General features: G+C 23.4%; 1 protein-coding gene across 13 annotated transcripts; it reads right to left on the reverse strand.

Moving 5' to 3' along the window:
• Positions 1 to 1,395: 1,395 nt before the first annotated feature.
• LOC127281287 (ionotropic receptor 25a-like) lies at positions 1,396 to 21,943 on the reverse strand. 13 transcript variants are annotated; one of them, XM_051304921.1, is made up of 16 exons: positions 21,759 to 21,942; positions 20,075 to 20,230; positions 19,712 to 19,915; positions 18,907 to 19,073; positions 18,490 to 18,711; positions 18,228 to 18,380; positions 17,720 to 17,917; positions 17,248 to 17,445; positions 16,907 to 17,006; positions 16,482 to 16,659; positions 16,007 to 16,190; positions 15,006 to 15,127; positions 3,318 to 3,465; positions 2,994 to 3,163; positions 2,531 to 2,652; positions 1,396 to 1,886 (listed from the first exon to the last, which is right to left on the reverse strand). In XM_051304921.1, the coding sequence occupies exons 1-16, from the start codon at positions 21,838 to 21,840 to the stop codon at positions 1,612 to 1,614; spliced, it is 2,679 nt and encodes an 892-aa protein (XP_051160878.1). In that variant the 5' UTR covers positions 21,841 to 21,942; the 3' UTR covers positions 1,396 to 1,611. The 13 variants fall into 13 exon arrangements, with proteins under 13 accessions (XP_051160878.1, XP_051160888.1, XP_051160889.1 ...); XM_051304931.1 differs by lacking the exon at positions 3,318 to 3,465 and adding an exon at positions 8,042 to 8,189 and having other exon boundaries at positions 1,397 to 1,886; XM_051304932.1 differs by lacking the exons at positions 2,531 to 2,652; positions 2,994 to 3,163; positions 3,318 to 3,465 and adding exons at positions 7,255 to 7,376; positions 7,718 to 7,887; positions 13,095 to 13,242 and having other exon boundaries at positions 1,397 to 1,886.

A 21,943-nucleotide genomic window follows, 5' to 3' on the forward strand; every position in this document is an offset into this window, starting at 1 on the left:
TGGATTTCATTTTACCGCAAGAAAGAAAGAAAAACATTATATGCCTTGACTATATCTTGCACTGCAGATATTACTTCATTGCTTTACACTCATTGATTGTCGTGTAACGTACACGGAAGCGATAATCAATATCACGTGCGAAAAAAACCATTATTTTGTAAAATAATAAATTTTTAATAAAAAATATTTTCATTTTTCTAATATTAATTCTAATTTAGAAATTTAGTTTAATTATACTCGAAACAAATAAAAAAATTAATACTTTTACCACAGAAAATTTACAATTTAAAAAATTATTTTTTAGAGTAAAATGTCAAAAAAAAAATGCGGCAGCAAAAAAAATTATTTGAAATACTTTTTTTTAAAAAATTGTTTTTTTTTCAATATGCTCATGACGTAGCTTTTACTTTCGATAAATTAATTATACAATGTTTTTTTTTCCTCATTTGACGTATTTATAATTTATTACATTATTTAAATGTAACATGTCATTATTCACGGTTTTGAATTTCAAAAAAAAATTACGTTTTCTAAATTTTTAATTCAGTTCTAAATAAAAAAAAAAAAAATAATTCCTTTTTTTTTAAATCATATTGAATTTTTCTGCAATGCTATTATTTAATTTTCGTTTGTTACTTTAATTTTACAACGAAACTTTTATAATTCAATATTAATTAATTTTTTCTTTTTCTTAAAGAAAGAACTATCAATTTATGGATAGTAATTTATTTTTTTTCCCATATGAATTGTCGTCCTGTAGAAAATAAAGTCTAATTTTTTTTTTCAGTTATAAATCATCTTCGGTGCAGTTTAAAATCAGCCATGCTGTTATATGTATCGGTTTTTTTGTAAGTAGAAAATTTTTATTATTTTATTTACAAAATTGTCGAATTCAGAAGTAATTTGAATTTTAATGAAACATAAAAACGAAAAAAAAAAATATATTTATCAAACGGCTGAGGTGCTTAAGGCGTAGGGTACATGTGAAACATTCCAGTCGGCGAAACTTGCGTTCGATTCTTATCACATGAGAACATTTTTTTTTTATTATTATTATTATATGATTATTTTGAAATATTGAAAAAAATCAAAATTAAAATTAAATTAAAAATTAAATTTTGAACATTTACTTTTTTTTAAAATAGTCAATTTATTTTTCGTTTTTATCACATCAATTATTTACATATGTGTTTTTTAAAATAACTGTCAAAATAAAATTAAAATATTTTTATATTATATGAAGAACATAATTAATTAATAATTAGTAACAACAAGAATATAATAATAATAAATTTATAATATAATAAATAAATATAATTAAAGAAACTAAGATATTTTCTCCCATTAAAAAATGATACTTAAAAAAAGAGGCAACAATAATTTTTAACTTAATAACACACATTTTTTGAACACTACAATGTAGAAATTTTATGCTACAATTTGACTATAATTTAATATTATTATTATTTTTTCTTTTTATTTGCAAAAATTTATTATTTAATTTATTTTCTAAGATTTATTTTTTAGAAAATAGAGTAGAAAATTTTTTCGTATCTATAATGTAAATTTATATTTATAAAGATTTTTTTTTTTTTTTTTGTATATGAGAAATTATTCTTTAAAAGGAAATGGTCGTGGATAAACTGAAATATGTGAAATTCGTGGTTTTGGTGGTGGTGGTTTTTCAACAAATGCAACTGTTGGCGCTGCTTTGAAGGGTAATTTTTTCATAAATTGCCTCATTGCTTTCTCTGTCAATTGAAATTCTTTACTTTCTTTTTGCATTAAATCTTGTGTTTTGTTTTTCTTTTTATTGTACAATACTTCCACGGCCAATGTGAGCATTGCCAGTGCCAATCCAATTAATGTTGCTATGAAAACTCCACCTTTTTTGAAAAATAGAAATTAATTACAAAATTTTTTGTATTTTTTTTTTTTTAAACGTAATCTTAAATAAGTAGGAGATACAGTCAACAACATCTTAAAAAATAAATTTCCCAAAAAAAAAAAATTATAAGTTAGAATTTTTATTTTCAAAATATTATATATAGAAAGAATTATTTTTTAGATGAATTTTCAAATTTTGAATTAAAATTTGTATTTTCTTTTTATACGAATTTTTAGATTCCAATTCACCGAATTTTAAATTTATCCGAATTTTTAATTGATAGAATTTTTACAGACGCCGAATTTTAATTTTGTCCGAAATTATAAATTGTCCGAACAAAAATTGTCAGTCGATTGTTTTTTGTTCGGACAATTTGTAATTTCGGACAAAATGAAAATTCAGCTTCTGTAGAAATTCGTATGAATAAAAAAAATTCTTATAAAAAGAAATTTAGTTAAATTTTAATTTGAAAATTGAAAATTCGGTTAAAAAATAATTACTTCTAATAAAATACTTTTGAAAATAAAAATTGTAATTTATGATTTTTATGGGAAATTCATGTACCCGAAAAAATACAGTAGACCTGAACGAATCTCCTTTAATTTTTTTTAATATTTAACAAAATTTTGCACTGTCATTTACCTAAACTTTCTAAGGTGATTCCTTCATTATCATCAGCATCGGTACATTGCCTTTTGAGAGTTGAATTCCAATATTTAAAATTGAGACCCTCGAAAAATCTATCTTTTTGCAAATCCAATATTCTAGAAAATAATTTGTTTAATTATTGTGAATATTAAATTTTTACGTTTTTTTAAAACTATTTTATTATTATTTATTATTATTATTATTATTTTTAAAATTTATTTGTTGTACATAATTTAAAAATACAAATTAATTTAAATTATATACATCCAGAGAAAAGATTTCTTTGATTTAAAGAAACCAATTTCCTTGACTTGTTTTCTTTCATTCAAAATAAAATTTTCTTTGAAACAAAAAAGGCTTCTTAGTATCAAAGAAAATAATATAGATGAAAAATAATAATAATAATAATAATAATAATAAAATTTTGAAAAATTCATAACGAAAAAGAAATGCTTACTTTCTGCTTATTTCTTCTTGTAAATGACTACCTTGTTGTACGGCTATTGCGTAAGGTTGTTCGGCAAAAACTTCTCCAACTTCGGTCAAAGAACAATTTAGTGTAACTCTATACTTTATTTCCTGTGAGTCGTGAATAAAAGCAAATAACGAGTCTTTACTCTCTAGAACCTGGAATTTGGCATAGAAATCGTTAGATTTTTTAATAATAATTAAAACTTTGACCGACAGTCAGAACAAAAGTTAGTTGTATTTTTAAATAAAAAAAAAATTTCAGTTTTAATTTTTTAAAATTGAATATCTATTTAAATTTATTGTATACAACCTTTTTAAAACCTTCCTCAGTGGAATTTAATAATCCCGCCTGATGTATCGACTGTAGTATATGGCCATATTGTTCTTTAATTGGATAGTCCCATACTCTATACTCAACTTGATCTGTTGTACTATTTAATGTTATTTCTTTCCAAACACTGCAAAATAAAAAAAAAAATTATTTACATATCTAATTTTTATTATTTATAAATAAAATAATTTTTTTAGTAACTATTTCCATTAGAATTATATACATATGAGAGATTCTTTTTCAATCGCCCCAGCCCAAAAAGTCAATGTTCTGGGATTGGCTTCATACTTTGGTAAATTGTTGTCCTATATGATAGTAATAAATCCCTAAAATATAAATTAATTAAAAAAATATTTGTAGAAAGTAGAGGGGGTTGAAGTTTTGACGTTAAGGGTAACATTGTCATTTTCAAATCCGTTTAACTATGACAAAAGTTAATGGATTTTAATTTATCTATAATGAATTTTATTGCATTTTTCACGTACTTTTCAAAAATGTATACAAAATTTAAAAAAAAAAATTTTTGACCCCTTTTTTTCAAAATCAACCCTTATTTTTCGATTTTCACCCCTTCGGGAATTTTTTTTTGTTTTTTTTTTATTTTCATTGGAAAGCTGAGGTTTTTTCCCATGAGTTATGTAAATATGAAAATGGGACAACAATAATTTTGTGAGAAACATAATATTAAATTAGGCGGTGCCTAACTAAATCCTCAAAGATGATCTCCAGGTACACCCCTTATCGGCACCGCCTACTTTAATATTCTGTTACTCACAAAATTATTGTTGTCCCATTTTCATATTTACATAGCTCATCGGAAAAAACCTCAGCTTTCCAATGAAAATAAAAAAAAAAAAAAAAAAAATACCCGAAGGGGTGAAAATCGAAAAATAAGGGTTGATTTTGACAAAAAAGGGGTTAAAATTTTTTTTTTTTAAATTTCATATACATTTTTGAAAAGTACGTGAAAAATGCAATAAAATTCATTATAGATAAATTAAAATCCATTAACTTTTGTCATAGTTAAACGGATTTGAAAATGACAATGTTACCCTTAACGTCAAAACTTCAACCCCCTCTACTTTCTACAAATATTTTTTTAATTAATTTATATTTTAGGGATTTATTACTATCATATAGGACAACAATTTACCAAAGTATGAAGCCAATCCCAGAACATTGACTTTTTGGGCTGGGGCGATTGAAAAAGAATCTCTCATATTTTGAATAAAAGAAAATTTTAATTTTCTGTATTATTTATTGAAAAACGAAGTGAAATGTTTTGCTAAAAACTATATTATAAAAAGAAAGTGTAAAACTATAGAAAAATTTTTCTTCTTTTTTTTGAGTAAAACTCTCCCCTTGAGAGATCGATAATGAACCAAAAGAAACGTAAAATGGATTTCATTTTACCGCAAGAAAGAAAAACATTATATGCCTTGACTATATCTTGCACTGCAGATATTACTTCATTGCTTTACACTCATTGATTGTCGTGTAACGTACACGGAAGCGATAATCAATATCACGTGCGAAAAAAACCATTATTTTGTAAAATAATAAATTTTTAATAAAAAATATTTTCATTTTTCCAATATTAATTCTAATTTAGAAATTTAGTTTAATTATACTCGAAACAAATAAAAAAATGATTACTTTTACCATAAAAAATTTACAATTTAAAAAATTATTTTTTAGAGTAATATGTGAAAAAAAAATGCGTCAGCAAAAAAAATTATTTGAAATACTTTTTTTTTTTAAAATTGTTTTTTTTCAATATGCTCATGACGTAGCTTTTACTTTCGATAAATTAGTTATACAATGTTTTTTTTTCCTCATTTGACGTATTTATAATTTATTACATTATTTAAATGTAACATGTCATTATTCACGGTTTTGAATTTCAAAAAAAAATTACGTTTTCTAAATTTTTAATTCAGTTTTAAATAAAAAAAAATAATTCCTTTTTTTTAAATCATATAAAATTTTTCTGCAATGCTATTATTTAATTTTCGTATTTAATTTTACAACGAAACTTTTATAATTCAATATTAATTAATTTTTTCTTTTTCTTAAAGAAAGAACTATCAATTTATGGATAGTAATTTATTTTTTTTCCCATATGAATTGTCGTCCTGTAGAAAATAAAGTCTAATTTTTTTTTTCAGTTATAAATTGTCTTCGGTGCAGTTTAAGATCAGCCATGCTGTTATACGTATCGGTTTTTTTGTAAGTAGAAAATTTTTATTATTTTATTTACAAAATTGTCGAATTCAGAAGTAATTTGAATTTTAATGAAACATAAAAACGAAAAAAAAATATATATATATATCAAACGGCTGAGGTGCTTAAGGCGTAGGGTACATGTGAAACATTCCAGTCGGCGAAACTTGCGTTCGATTCTTATCACATGAGAACATTTTTTTTTTATTATTATTATATGATTATTTTGAAATATTGAAAAAAATCAAAATTAAAATTAAATTAAAAATTAAATTTTGAACATTTACTTTTTTTTAAAATAGTCAATTTATTTTTCGTTTTTATCACATCAATTATTTACATATGTGTTTTTTAAAATAACTGTCAAAATAAAATTAAAATATTTTTATATTATATGAAGAACATAATTAATTAATAATTAGTAACAACAAGAATATAATAATAATAAATTTATAATATAATAAATAAATATAATTAAAGAAACTAAGATATTTTCTCCCATTAAAAAATGATACTAAAAAAAAAGAGGCAACAATAATTTTTAACTTAATAATAACACACATTCTTTGAACACTACAATGTAGAAATTTTATGCTACAATTTGACTATAATTTAATATTATTATATTTTTTTTCTTTTTATTTGCAAAAATTTACTATTTAATTTATTTTCGAAGATTTATTTTTTAGAAAATAGAGTAGAAAATTTTTTCATATCTATAATGTAAATTTATATTTATAAAGATTTTTTTTTTTTTTTTTTGTATATGAGAAATTATTCTTTAAAAGGAAATGGTCGTGGATAAACTGAAATATGTGAAATTCGTGGTTTTGGTGGTGGTGGTTTTTCAACAAATGCAACTGTTGGCGCTGCTTTGAAGGGTAATTTTTTCATAAATTGCCTCATTGCTTTCTCTGTCAATTGAAATTCTTTACTTTCTTTTTGCATTAAATCTTGTGTTTTGTTTTTCTTTTTATTGTACAATACTTCCACGGCCAATGTGAGCATTGCCAGTGCCAATCCAATTAATGTTGCTATGAAAACTCCACCTTTTTTGAAAAATAGAAATTAATTACAAAATTTTTTGTATTTTTTTTTTTTTAAACGTAATCTTAAATAAGTAGGAGATACAGTCAACAACATCTTAAAAAATAAATTTCCCAAAAAAAAAAAATTATAAGTTAGAATTTTTATTTTCAAAATATTATATATAGAAAGAATTATTTTTTAGATGAATTTTCAAATTTTGAATTAAAATTTGTATTTTCTTTTTATACGAATTTTTAGATTCCAATTCACCGAATTTTAAATTTATCCGAATTTTTAATTGATAGAATTTTTACAGACGCCGAATTTTAATTTTGTCCGAAATTATAAATTGTCCGAACAAAAATTGTCAGTCGATTGTTTTTTGTTCGGACAATTTGTAATTTCGGACAAAATGAAAATTCAGCTTCTGTAGAAATTCGTATGAATAAAAAAAATTCTTATAAAAAGAAATTTAGTTAAATTTTAATTTGAAAATTGAAAATTCGGTTAAAAAATAATTACTTCTAATAAAATACTTTTGAAAATAAAAATTGTAATTTATGATTTTTATGGGAAATTCATGTACCCGAAAAAATACAGTAGACCTGAACGAATCTCCTTTAATTTTTTTTAATATTTAACAAAATTTTGCACTGTCATTTACCTAAACTTTCTAAGGTGATTCCTTCATTATCATCAGCATCGGTACATTGCCTTTTGAGAGTTGAATTCCAATATTTAAAATTGAGACCCTCGAAAAATCTATCTTTTTGCAAATCCAATATTCTAGAAAATAATTTGTTTAATTATTGTGAATATTAAATTTTTACGTTTTTTTAAAACTATTTTATTATTATTTATTATTATTATTATTATTTTTAAAATTTATTTGTTGTACATAATTTAAAAATACAAATTAATTTAAATTATATACATCCAGAGAAAAGATTTCTTTGATTTAAAGAAACCAATTTCCTTGACTTGTTTTCTTTCATTCAAAATAAAATTTTCTTTGAAACAAAAAAGGCTTCTTAGTATCAAAGAAAATAATATAGATGAAAAATAATAATAATAATAATAATAATAATAAAATTTTGAAAAATTCATAACGAAAAAGAAATGCTTACTTTCTGCTTATTTCTTCTTGTAAATGACTACCTTGTTGTACGGCTATTGCGTAAGGTTGTTCGGCAAAAACTTCTCCAACTTCGGTCAAAGAACAATTTAGTGTAACTCTATACTTTATTTCCTGTGAGTCGTGAATAAAAGCAAATAACGAGTCTTTACTCTCTAGAACCTGGAATTTGGCATAGAAATCGTTAGATTTTTTAATAATAATTAAAACTTTGACCGACAGTCAGAACAAAAGTTAGTTGTATTTTTAAATAAAAAAAAAATTTCAGTTTTAATTTTTTAAAATTGAATATCTATTTAAATTTATTGTATACAACCTTTTTAAAACCTTCCTCAGTGGAATTTAATAATCCCGCCTGATGTATCGACTGTAGTATATGGCCATATTGTTCTTTAATTGGATAGTCCCATACTCTATACTCAACTTGATCTGTTGTACTATTTAATGTTATTTCTTTCCAAACACTGCAAAATAAAAAAAAAAATTATTTACATATCTAATTTTTATTATTTATAAATAAAATAATTTTTTTAGTAACTATTTCCATTAGAATTATATACATATGAGAGATTCTTTTTCAATCGCCCCAGCCCAAAAAGTCAATGTTCTGGGATTGGCTTCATACTTTGGTAAATTGTTGTCCTATATGATAGTAATAAATCCCTAAAATATAAATTAATTAAAAAAATATTTGTAGAAAGTAGAGGGGGTTGAAGTTTTGACGTTAAGGGTAACATTGTCATTTTCAAATCCGTTTAACTATGACAAAAGTTAATGGATTTTAATTTATCTATAATGAATTTTATTGCATTTTTCACGTACTTTTCAAAAATGTATATGAAATTTAAAAAAAAAAATTTTTAACCCCTTTTTTGTCAAAATCAACCCTTATTTTTCGATTTTCACCCCTTCGGGTATTTTTTTTTTTTTTTTTTTTATTTTCATTGGAAAGCTGAGGTTTTTTCCGATGAGCTATGTAAATATGAAAATGGGACAACAATAATTTTGTGAGTAACAGACTATTAAAGTAGGCGGTGCCGATAAGGGTGCCGTTAAGGGTAACATTGTCATTTTCAAATCTGTATAACTATGACAAAAGTTAATGGATTTTAATTTATCTATAATGAATTTTATTGCATTTTTCACGTACTTTTCAAAAATGTATACAAAATTTAAAAAAAAAAATTTTTGACCCCTTTTTTTCAAAATCAACCCTTATTTTTCGATTTTCACCCCTTCGGGAATTTTTTTTTGTTTTTTTTTTTATTTTCATTGGAAAGCTGAGGTTTTTTCCCATGAGTTATGTAAATATGAAAATGGGACAACAATAATTTTGTGAGAAACATAATATTAAATTAGGCGGTGCCTAACTAAATCCTCAAAGATGATCTCCAGGTACACCCCTTATCGGCACCGCCTACTTTAATATTCTGTTACTCACAAAATTATTGTTGTCCCATTTTCATATTTACATAGCTCATCGGAAAAAACCTCAGCTTTCCAATGAAAATAAAAAAAAAAAAAAAAAAAATACCCGAAGGGGTGAAAATCGAAAAATAAGGGTTGATTTTGACAAAAAAGGGGTTAAAATTTTTTTTTTTTAAATTTCATATACATTTTTGAAAAGTACGTGAAAAATGCAATAAAATTCATTATAGATAAATTAAAATCCATTAACTTTTGTCATAGTTAAACGGATTTGAAAATGACAATGTTACCCTTAACGTCAAAACTTCAACCCCCTCTACTTTCTACAAATATTTTTTTAATTAATTTATATTTTAGGGATTTATTACTATCATATAGGACAACAATTTACCAAAGTATGAAGCCAATCCCAGAACATTGACTTTTTGGGCTGGGGCGATTGAAAAAGAATCTCTCATATTTTGAATAAAAGAAAATTTTAATTTTCTGTATTATTTATTGAAAAACGAAGTGAAATGTTTTGCTAAAAACTATATTATAAAAAGAAAGTGTAAAACTATAGAAAAATTTTTCTTCTTTTTTTTGAGTAAAACTCTCCCCTTGAGAGATCGATAATGAACCAAAAGAAACGTAAAATGGATTTCATTTTACCGCAAGAAAGAAAAACATTATATGCCTTGACTATATCTTGCACTGCAGATATTACTTCATTGCTTTACACTCATTGATTGTCGTGTAACGTACACGGAAGCGATAATCAATATCACGTGCGAAAAAAACCATTATTTTGTAAAATAATAAATTTTTAATAAAAAATATTTTCATTTTTCCAATATTAATTCTAATTTAGAAATTTAGTTTAATTATACTCGAAACAAATAAAAAAATGATTACTTTTACCATAAAAAATTTACAATTTAAAAAATTATTTTTTAGAGTAATATGTGAAAAAAAAATGCGTCAGCAAAAAAAATTATTTGAAATACTTTTTTTTTTTAAAATTGTTTTTTTTCAATATGCTCATGACGTAGCTTTTACTTTCGATAAATTAGTTATACAATGTTTTTTTTTCCTCATTTGACGTATTTATAATTTATTACATTATTTAAATGTAACATGTCATTATTCACGGTTTTGAATTTCAAAAAAAAATTACGTTTTCTAAATTTTTAATTCAGTTTTAAATAAAAAAAAATAATTCCTTTTTTTTAAATCATATAAAATTTTTCTGCAATGCTATTATTTAATTTTCGTATTTAATTTTACAACGAAACTTTTATAATTCAATATTAATTAATTTTTTCTTTTTCTTAAAGAAAGAACTATCAATTTATGGATAGTAATTTATTTTTTTTCCCATATGAATTGTCGTCCTGTAGAAAATAAAGTCTAATTTTTTTTTTCAGTTATAAATTGTCTTCGGTGCAGTTTAAGATCAGCCATGCTGTTATACGTATCGGTTTTTTTGTAAGTAGAAAATTTTTATTATTTTATTTACAAAATTGTCGAATTCAGAAGTAATTTGAATTTTAATGAAACATAAAAACGAAAAAAAAATATATATATATATCAAACGGCTGAGGTGCTTAAGGCGTAGGGTACATGTGAAACATTCCAGTCGGCGAAACTTGCGTTCGATTCTTATCACATGAGAACATTTTTTTTTTATTATTATTATATGATTATTTTGAAATATTGAAAAAAATCAAAATTAAAATTAAATTAAAAATTAAATTTTGAACATTTACTTTTTTTTAAAATAGTCAATTTATTTTTCGTTTTTATCACATCAATTATTTACATATGTGTTTTTTAAAATAACTGTCAAAATAAAATTAAAATATTTTTATATTATATGAAGAACATAATTAATTAATAATTAGTAACAACAAGAATATAATAATAATAAATTTATAATATAATAAATAAATATAATTAAAGAAACTAAGATATTTTCTCCCATTAAAAAATGATACTAAAAAAAAAGAGGCAACAATAATTTTTAACTTAATAATAACACACATTCTTTGAACACTACAATGTAGAAATTTTATGCTACAATTTGACTATAATTTAATATTATTATATTTTTTTTCTTTTTATTTGCAAAAATTTACTATTTAATTTATTTTCGAAGATTTATTTTTTAGAAAATAGAGTAGAAAATTTTTTCATATCTATAATGTAAATTTATATTTATAAAGATTTTTTTTTTTTTTTTTTGTATATGAGAAATTATTCTTTAAAAGGAAATGGTCGTGGATAAACTGAAATATGTGAAATTCGTGGTTTTGGTGGTGGTGGTTTTTCAACAAATGCAACTGTTGGCGCTGCTTTGAAGGGTAATTTTTTCATAAATTGCCTCATTGCTTTCTCTGTCAATTGAAATTCTTTACTTTCTTTTTGCATTAAATCTTGTGTTTTGTTTTTCTTTTTATTGTACAATACTTCCACGGCCAATGTGAGCATTGCCAGTGCCAATCCAATTAATGTTGCTATGAAAACTCCACCTTTTTTGAAAAATAGAAATTAATTACAAAATTTTTTGTATTTTTTTTTTTTTAAACGTAATCTTAAATAAGTAGGAGATACAGTCAACAACATCTTAAAAAATAAATTTCCCAAAAAAAAAAAATTATAAGTTAGAATTTTTATTTTCAAAATATTATATATAGAAAGAATTATTTTTTAGATGAATTTTCAAATTTTGAATTAAAATTTGTATTTTCTTTTTATACGAATTTTTAGATTCCAATTCACCGAATTTTAAATTTATCCGAATTTTTAATTGATAGAATTTTTACAGACGCCGAATTTTAATTTTGTCCGAAATTATAAATTGTCCGAACAAAAATTGTCAGTCGATTGTTTTTTGTTCGGACAATTTGTAATTTCGGACAAAATGAAAATTCAGCTTCTGTAGAAATTCGTATGAATAAAAAAAATTCTTATAAAAAGAAATTTAGTTAAATTTTAATTTGAAAATTGAAAATTCGGTTAAAAAATAATTACTTCTAATAAAATACTTTTGAAAATAAAAATTGTAATTTATGATTTTTATGGGAAATTCATGTACCCGAAAAAATACAGTAGACCTGAACGAATCTCCTTTAATTTTTTTTAATATTTAACAAAATTTTGCACTGTCATTTACCTAAACTTTCTAAGGTGATTCCTTCATTATCATCAGCATCGGTACATTGCCTTTTGAGAGTTGAATTCCAATATTTAAAATTGAGACCCTCGAAAAATCTATCTTTTTGCAAATCCAATATTCTAGAAAATAATTTGTTTAATTATTGTGAATATTAAATTTTTACGTTTTTTTAAAACTATTTTATTATTATTTATTATTATTATTATTATTTTTAAAATTTATTTGTTGTACATAATTTAAAAATACAAATTAATTTAAATTATATACATCCAGAGAAAAGATTTCTTTGATTTAAAGAAACCAATTTCCTTGACTTGTTTTCTTTCATTCAAAATAAAATTTTCTTTGAAACAAAAAAGGCTTCTTAGTATCAAAGAAAATAATATAGATGAAAAATAATAATAATAATAATAATAATAATAAAATTTTGAAAAATTCATAACGAAAAAGAAATGCTTACTTTCTGCTTATTTCTTCTTGTAAATGACTACCTTGTTGTACGGCTATTGCGTAAGGTTGTTCGGCAAAAACTTCTCCAACTTCGGTCAAAGAACAATTTAGTGTAACTCTATACTTTATTTCCTGTGAGTCGTGAATAAAAGCAAATAACGAGTCTTTACTCTCTAGAACCTGGAATTTGGCATAGAAATCGTTAGATTTTTTAATAATAATTAAAACTTTGACCGACAGTCAGAACAAAAGTTAGTTGTATTTTTAAATAAAAAAAAAATTTCAGTTTTAATTTTTTAAAATTGAATATCTATTTAAATTTATTGTATACAACCTTTTTAAAACCTTCCTCAGTGGAATTTAATAATCCCGCCTGATGTATCGACTGTAGTATATGGCCATATTGTTCTTTAATTGGATAGTCCCATACTCTATACTCAACTTGATCTGTTGTACTATTTAATGTTATTTCTTTCCAAACACTGCAAAATAAAAAAAAAAATTATTTACATATCTAATTTTTATTATTTATAAATAAAATAATTTTTTTAGTAACTATTTCCATTAGAATTATATACATATGAGAGATTCTTTTTCAATCGCCCCAGCCCAAAAAGTCAATGTTCTGGGATTGGCTTCATACTTTGGTAAATTGTTGTCCTATATGATAGTAATAAATCCCTAAAATATAAATTAATTAAAAAAATATTTGTAGAAAGTAGAGGGGGTTGAAGTTTTGACGTTAAGGGTAACATTGTCATTTTCAAATCCGTTTAACTATGACAAAAGTTAATGGATTTTAATTTATCTATAATGAATTTTATTGCATTTTTCACGTACTTTTCAAAAATGTATATGAAATTTAAAAAAAAAAATTTTTAACCCCTTTTTTGTCAAAATCAACCCTTATTTTTCGATTTTCACCCCTTCGGGTATTTTTTTTTTTTTTTTTTTTATTTTCATTGGAAAGCTGAGGTTTTTTCCGATGAGCTATGTAAATATGAAAATGGGACAACAATAATTTTGTGAGTAACAGACTATTAAAGTAGGCGGTGCCGATAAGGGTGCCGTTAAGGGTAACATTGTCATTTTCAAATCCGTTTAACTATGACAAAAGTTAATGGATTTTAATTTATCTATAATGAATTTTATTGCATTTTTCACGTACTTTTCAAAAATGTATATGAAATTTAAAAAAAAAAATTTTTAACCCCTTTTTTGTCAAAATCAACCCTTATTTTTCGATTTTCACCCCTTCGGGTATTTTTTTTTTTTTTTTTTTTATTTTCATTGGAAAGCTGAGGTTTTTTCCGATGAGCTATGTAAATATGAAAATGGGACAACAATAATTTTGTGAGTAACAGACTATTAAAGTAGGCGGTGCCGATAAGGGTGCCGTTAAGGGTAACATTGTCATTTTCAAATCTGTATAACTATGACAAAAGTTAATGGATTTTAATTTATCTATAATGAATTTTATTGCATTTTTCACGTACTTTTCAAAAATGTATACAAAATTTAAAAAAAAAAATTTTTGACCCCTTTTTTTCAAAATCAACCCTTATTTTTCGATTTTCACCCCTTCGGGAATTTTTTTTTGTTTTTTTTTTATTTTCATTGGAAAGCTGAGGTTTTTTCCCATGAGTTATGTAAATATGAAAATGGGACAACAATAATTTTGTGAGAAACATAATATTAAATTAGGCGGTGCCTAACTAAATCCTCAAAGATGATCTCCAGGTACACCCCTTATCGGCACCGCCTACTTTAATATTCTGTTACTCACAAAATTATTGTTGTCCCATTTTCATATTTACATAGCTCATCGGAAAAAACCTCAGCTTTCCAATGAAAATAAAAAAAAAAAAAAAAAAATACCCGAAGGGGTGAAAATCGAAAAATAAGGGTTGATTTTGACAAAAAAGGGGTTAAAATTTTTTTTTTTTAAATTTCATATACATTTTTGAAAAGTACGTGAAAAATGCAATAAAATTCATTATAGATAAATTAAAATCCATTAACTTTTGTCATAGTTAAACGGATTTGAAAATGACAATGTTACCCTTAACGTCAAAACTTCAACCCCCTCTACTTTCTACAAATATTTTTTTAATTAATTTATATTTTAGGGATTTATTACTATCATATAGGACAACAATTTACCAAAGTATGAAGCCAATCCCAGAACATTGACTTTTTGGGCTGGGGCGATTGAAAAAGAATCTCTCATATATTCAAAACTCACTTGTAAAGTTTTTCTTCAGCATTTTTCATATTTTTGAAATATTGATAAATTGTTGAATTTGTTAGAACTGAATAATTTATACGCGACTGTCGTGCCAATTGTTCCAAAGATTGTACTGGTGACTGAAAAAAATTTTTTAATTAGTATTTATTTTGGAAAAAAAAGTTTTGAAATGTTTTCCAACTATTTTTCAAAAATTATAAGTTTTATTTTTTATATTTGGCGATGGTATTCGCCTTATTATGATCTAAGGTAAATGCCACAACTAATTTTTTTTTGAATTTCACAAAAAAAATTAATTTTCTTTGGTAGAAATTGACTTTACCGACTGTTGGAATAGTAGAAATTGAATGTACCGACTGTCGAAATATTAGAAATTGACTTTACCGACTGTCAAAATAGTAGAAATTGATTTTACCGACTGTTGGAATAGTAGAAATTGATTTTACCGACTGTCGAAATATTAGAAATTGACTTTACCGACTGTCAAAATATTAGAAATTTACTGTGCCGACAGTCGAAATATTAGAAATTGACTGTACCGATTGTCAAAATAGTAGAAATTTATTTTACCGAATGTCGAAATATTAGAAATTGACTTTACCGATTGTCAAAATGGTAGAAATTGATTTTACCGACTGTTGGAATAGTAGAAATTGACTGTACCGACTATTGAAATAGTAGAAATTGATTAAGCCGACCGTAGAAATAGTAGAAATTGACTTTATCGACTGTCGAAATAGTAGAAATTGACTTTACCGATTGTCAAAATAGTAGAAATTGACTTTACCGATTGTCAAAATAGTAGAAATTGATTTTACCGACTGTTGGAATAGTAGAAATTGACTGTACCGACTATTGAAATAGTAGAAATTGATTTTACCGACCGTAGAAATAGTAGAAATTGACTTTATCGACTGTCGAAATAGTAGAAATTGACTTTACCGACAGTCAAAATAGTAGAAATTTGCTATTAAATTTATTTATAATAAGTTTTTAACCTGCATTCGTTCGACGGTTAGAAATGCAGCCAAATTAGCGGTGAATGTTGCCAACATTAAAACAACAAATAACCAATAGGCGGCAACTAGTGTTCGACTAGAGAGAGCTTTTGGTGCTTCTCCTCCTCCTTGTGGTGTAAATGAGGTTAGAGCAAACCAAAAGCTTTCCTTTAGTGTGAATTGCCTGCAACAAAATAAATTAAATAATTAATTAATAATTTTGTTATTGCTGCAGTTACTGTTACTGTTACTGTTATTGATGAAACTATTAATCCTCGGAGAATTTTTTTGGTACACGAAGCACACACTAGGTCTCTGAGACCTTACGAACTTTTTATGGCCTATTTACTTAAAATTAAAAAATAAAAAAAAATAAATTTAAATAAATTAAAAAAATAAAAAATGAACGTTAAAATAAATTTTTTCTTCGAATCAAAATTGTAATAAATATAATTATTTTCTCTATTTAACAAACCTGCAGGGATATGGATAGAGTTTTTTATTGTTTCTTGCACTGTAGGGTGAATATTTATCTAAAAACCATATCATTATGGCCGTTAGTGTCAATGCGCCAACAATACTAAGCCAAACTTCCACCCTTAACACAGTCATAAATTTGAAAAGTGACGTTTCTCTTTCTGGTTTCCGCATAACTAAGAAAAAAAATTTTTTTTTTAAATAACAAATTAATTATTAAAACTAATGCCTCAATAAATAAAAAAGTAATGTTTAAAATAAAAAAAATTTAATTAAAAAAAAAAATTATTTCTAAAATAAAATAATTATTTTTAAAATTAAAACTGTTTATTAATATTTAATTTAAAAAATTGGTATTGATATTTAAATGAAAAAAAAATTTCTGTCACATATTTTTTTCTATTTTTTTTTTTTTTTTTTTACCAATAAGAATTCCAGATTGCTCGAAATAAGGAGCAACAAAATCAATAACTTCCTCTCTTTCCGATGTCATTGTCAATGCTGCGACAGCAATATCGGTTTCCTGATGAATAATAAAAAAAATTTTATTTTTTTTTAACTATTAAACATATAAAAAAATTTTTTCCATCTTAGTTTGAACCGAACTTATATAGGCTGTGTATATATACAGTTGTGTAAAACTGGTTGATCTATTTTAGGCGTTTTTTTTTGAAGCACAATTAATGAAAATTTGTTTACTTCAATTTTTACTAAATTTTTTTTCTATTTTTTAGAAAAAAAAAATTTCTGTTTTTTGCCCTTACCCCTTTCGCTAAATCACCAACTAGGCCAGTCCATTCGCCATTTGGCGTTTTTGCACCAAATTCTCTATCATTGGGAATTACCAAATCATATTCAAAATCCATGACTTCTGCTAATTTTGCTATTAAATCAATGCAATAACCCTTCCATTTGATATTTCCATTTTCATCGACTCCATCCTCGACTGTCCATGGAATTGCCTTAAAAATAATATGATTTGAATAAAAAATTAATTAATCAATTTTTTAAATATTTTTTTTATAATTTTTTACAGTAAATTGTTTATTAATTTTATTTTTTTATCATTATTTATTATTATTATTATTATTATTACTATTAGTTATTTTTTATTTAATTAATTTATTTTCTATATAATTAATTTATTATTAATAATAAAAACTTTGTAATTTTAATTAATATATAAATATTATTAAAAAAAATTTTAGAATTGAAATTAAATATTATAAAAAATACCGGAGTCGTTCCAACTCGAAAATAACGTTTAGCAGCAATAATTTGTTGATCCGGTAGGGCTTTGACTTTTTCAGTTTTTGTCCATGTTGCAATATTAGATACTCGACCTTGTTGTAAAATATTTATTTCAATTTCTGCATTATATGCTATTAACAATTTTTCACTATCAAAATAAAATTTATCCATTTGTTTTAATTCCTGGAAAAAAATCACATATTTTACTCTAGATTATTTAATTTAAAAAAAAAATTCCACTAACGATTCATAATATTTGCTTTATGTCGATAACATCTACTTTACCGATTGTCAACAATATCTGTTTTACCGATAACTGTTACTATTTTTTTAATTTATTTGTTAATATCAGCGATCGGTAAAGCAGTTTTTATCAACAGATGGTAAATAAAATTTTGTATAAATTTAACGTATAACAATTAATTAATTTAAAAATAATTCATAATCAGAAATAATTAATAATAATTAATGTTTTGTTTTCTAATTAACTTACAGCATTGAGTTGATCCAAAAATGTGGACACAATATTTTTAGGCGGTTTTGAATTATTATTTTTACAATCTCCTTTTATTGGTGAACCTGTTTCGATATTTTTTAAAACTTTTACTATAAATTCAATGAGACGTTGAAAATACATTTCCGATATCTGAAATGTAAAATTAAAAATTAAATAATTTCATTTTTTGCAAAAAAAAATTTTTTTTTTTAATTTTGTTTGTAATTAAATAGAAAAAAAATTATTTTCTTTTTTTTACTTTTTTATCCTTTGAACAATCACACTGGAGTGATGTTGAATTTGAATCCGTTTGTGACAATAGCCGACAGCAAACCTCATTTTTCATATTCATTGTTGTCACTGTAAAATCAATTCTTTCCATATCATTTTGTGGTTTATAATATTGAAAATTTTGATATCGAAAATCAGTAAAAACAAGATTCCAAGTTCCATTTCTTGTCACTAATGCACCGTCAATTGCCTATTATAGAAAAAAAATAAAAAATAGTAAAAATTTACAAAAAAAATTTTTATTTTCAAAAAAAGGGGCATTTTTTCTAAATTGTCCCAAAGAAAAAGTTTAAAAAAAAAAAAATTTTTTCTTCTCAGGCAATTTAGAAATTAAGCCTGAAAAATTTTGATTTCAATTTTGTTTATTAATTAAAATTTTTTAAACCGTTTTAAATAAAGTTGCCATATTTTCTGTGCTTGCATAAATCACATAATATGAAGGTAGAGGTCTCATTTTAATTATTTTCTCAACTTGCTTTTGAGAAAAATCATCAATAACAACCAGTCTGATGATTGAATTTCCAATTAAATAATATAAAGTCTCATTTAGTTCTAAATTAAAAAAAAATATATATAAATTAATATTAATAAATATTGATAATAATAGATATATTAATTTAAAAAATTATTAATATATAATTATTAAATAATAATAATAATAATAATTCTCTACACCTAGAGAAATTATATATTTGTCTCACAGCCTAATAAATATTTATTTGACTTAAATAAATTTTTATTGAATTTAAATAAATATTTGTTTGACTCAAATAAATTTTTATTGAATTTAAATAAATATTTGTTTGACTCAAATAAATTTTTATTTGATTTAAATACATTTTTATTTGATTTAAATAAAAAAAATTTATTTACGCCAATTAAATAGGCTAGATGTAAGACAAATATATACGTTTATTTAACTCAAATATATTATATTTGGTTCAAATAAAACATTTCTCTGGGTGTATATAATAATTATTTTAATATTATTCACGGGAAAAAAAAATTTTTATCTGAAACAGCGAAAGATTTTACTAGATTAGTGAAAGATTTAATTGAAACAATTAAAACTTTATCTATTTTAGAGAAACTTTTCGTTGTTTCAGGTAAATATTTTTTTTCCATGTTAAAAATTCAATTTGACCAAAATAAATATAGAGAGAGAATGAAAAAAAAAAAAATTAATTTACCTTTTTCATTTTCAAATATTAATGCTGAATCTGTGGTGTTTTTCATAAAAAGTAAATCGTCCATTGCTTGTACAAAGGGACTTATGCTTACGTCACCTCTTATATAAACAATTCCTTGGGAAAATGCCATTTTTTTTAATCTATCCCAACCGGTCCAGGTAAAATCCAATATTAATGTAATACCACCAGATAAATATTGGCATACTAAAAAAGCGAAAAAAAAAAAATAATTTATTTTTTAAATACATTTATAAATTTTCGATAAAACGCTCTATTAAAATTATTAGATTCGTTTTTTTTTTTTTTTAAATTTTGATTTAGCAAACACAAAGAAAAATAGAATTTTTTTTGTGGAATACCAACCTTCTTGAAAACTTGTGTCTACATTTTCTCTATCAACTTCAATTTTTTTTGCATCAATTTTCAATTGATTATTGTTTCCTGTTTCTTTTTCCAACCTTGGGAGAATTTCGTTTAATGCACGTAAATGTGTTGCATCTGGTTTTTCAATTACAACAACTGGAAAATAATAAAATAATTTTTTTTTAGTTATTGCAAAACGTTAAAAAGAGATTTGTACGAATAACGATTTTTTTAGAAAAAAAGCAAACAAAATATTTTTATTATTATTATTTTATTACTTTTATTATTTTTGTCATCAGTTATAAAATTTTACAGTAACTTCTATTTTTTAAATCTTTTAGTCCATTAAAATATTTCTCAAATAAAGAATTTATTTATTTAGCAATATTTTGCTATATAAAATTTCACACGGCTGACATGCGTAAGGCATAGGGTATACACGTGAAAAATTAAAAACTACCTTCGGGTCTCGCGTTCGCTTCCCACCACAAAAAAAATTTTTTTTACTTTTAAAAAAATTTCTAATTTCTTATTATCAAAAAATATTAAGTTATTATTTATTAAAATTGTATATTATTTTATCAAAAAAAAAGACAAAAATTTTTCTGTATGACTTTCGAAAAAAGAATACAATTTTTTTTTCTTTTTATAAAAGTAAACAGTTTTTAACGGAAAATTATATCTTTTTTTCCACGTGGGTATGACAATTCATTTTTATGACTTTGATCAATTTCGATTTGGTGTGAAATATATATATATTAAGTGAAAGATGGACTATTAAACGTACATATACATATTTTTTTGATTAGGCTAATGTATATAGAGAAATTATACAAAAATTAAGTGTATATTTGAGAATGAGAAGACAAATTTATAACAATTGTCGATAAATTATGTCGGTGTAGCGACTCGTATATATGTATAAAAGAAAAAAATACATTTACCCCTCCTAAATTGATATTGATGTGAAACAATAATAAAATTATATTATATATTTAAAATAAAATTTATCGATTCACGTTTTTCTTTAATATTATTTACTGTTTGAAAAAATTTCTACAAAAATATGTAAATTGAATTTTTATTTTTAAAAGAAAATAAATAAAATATAATAATAATAATAATAATAATAAAAATAATTTAATAATAATAATTATTATTATATTATTTGATAATTTATTAATTAATAAATAATAATTAGACTAATAAAAATAATAAAAATTTTTTTTCTACACCCAGAGAAATCATTTATTTGAACCAAATAAAATATATTTGAGTTAAATAAACGTATATATTTGTCTCAAAAGCCTACTAACTTATTTATTTGGCGTAAATAAAAATTTTATTTGTCAGAAATAAATTTTTCTTTGGCTCAAATAAATTTCTTATTTAAATGAAATAAAATATATTTGCAACAAATAAATGAGTTAGTAGGCTCGGAGACAAATATACCATTTCTCTGAGTGTATTTACTGTTGTTAATTTTTTTTTATTAAATAAATTATTTCATTATTATTGTTAAATTATTTTAATTAGTTTTTTTATGGCACTATTATTGTGATTATTTTTACTTCTAATATAAACAATTATCAATAAAAAAAAATGGCATAAAAAAAGAGAAAAAAATGTTTTTAAAAAATGAAGAATTAAAAATTTGTAATTATTATTTTTTTTTTTTACTCACGTAATGTAACAGATTTTTGTGAACAAATACCGGGTAGAAATAATATAAAAACTGGAAATAATGATTTTGTATTTGACAACATTGTTGAATTTTTTTTTTTTTTTGTCTATATTAGACACAGTGGCGTTTGACAGAAATTTTTTGATAACTAAATAGAATAACAGGAGTCTTCCTTGTACATACCT

The sequence above is a fragment of the Leptopilina boulardi genome, unplaced genomic scaffold (genome assembly GCF_019393585.1).
Source record: "Leptopilina boulardi isolate dan_hultmark-lab unplaced genomic scaffold, ZJU_Lbou_2.1 LbouV2_266, whole genome shotgun sequence".
Lineage (NCBI taxonomy): Eukaryota > Metazoa > Arthropoda > Insecta > Hymenoptera > Figitidae > Leptopilina > Leptopilina boulardi.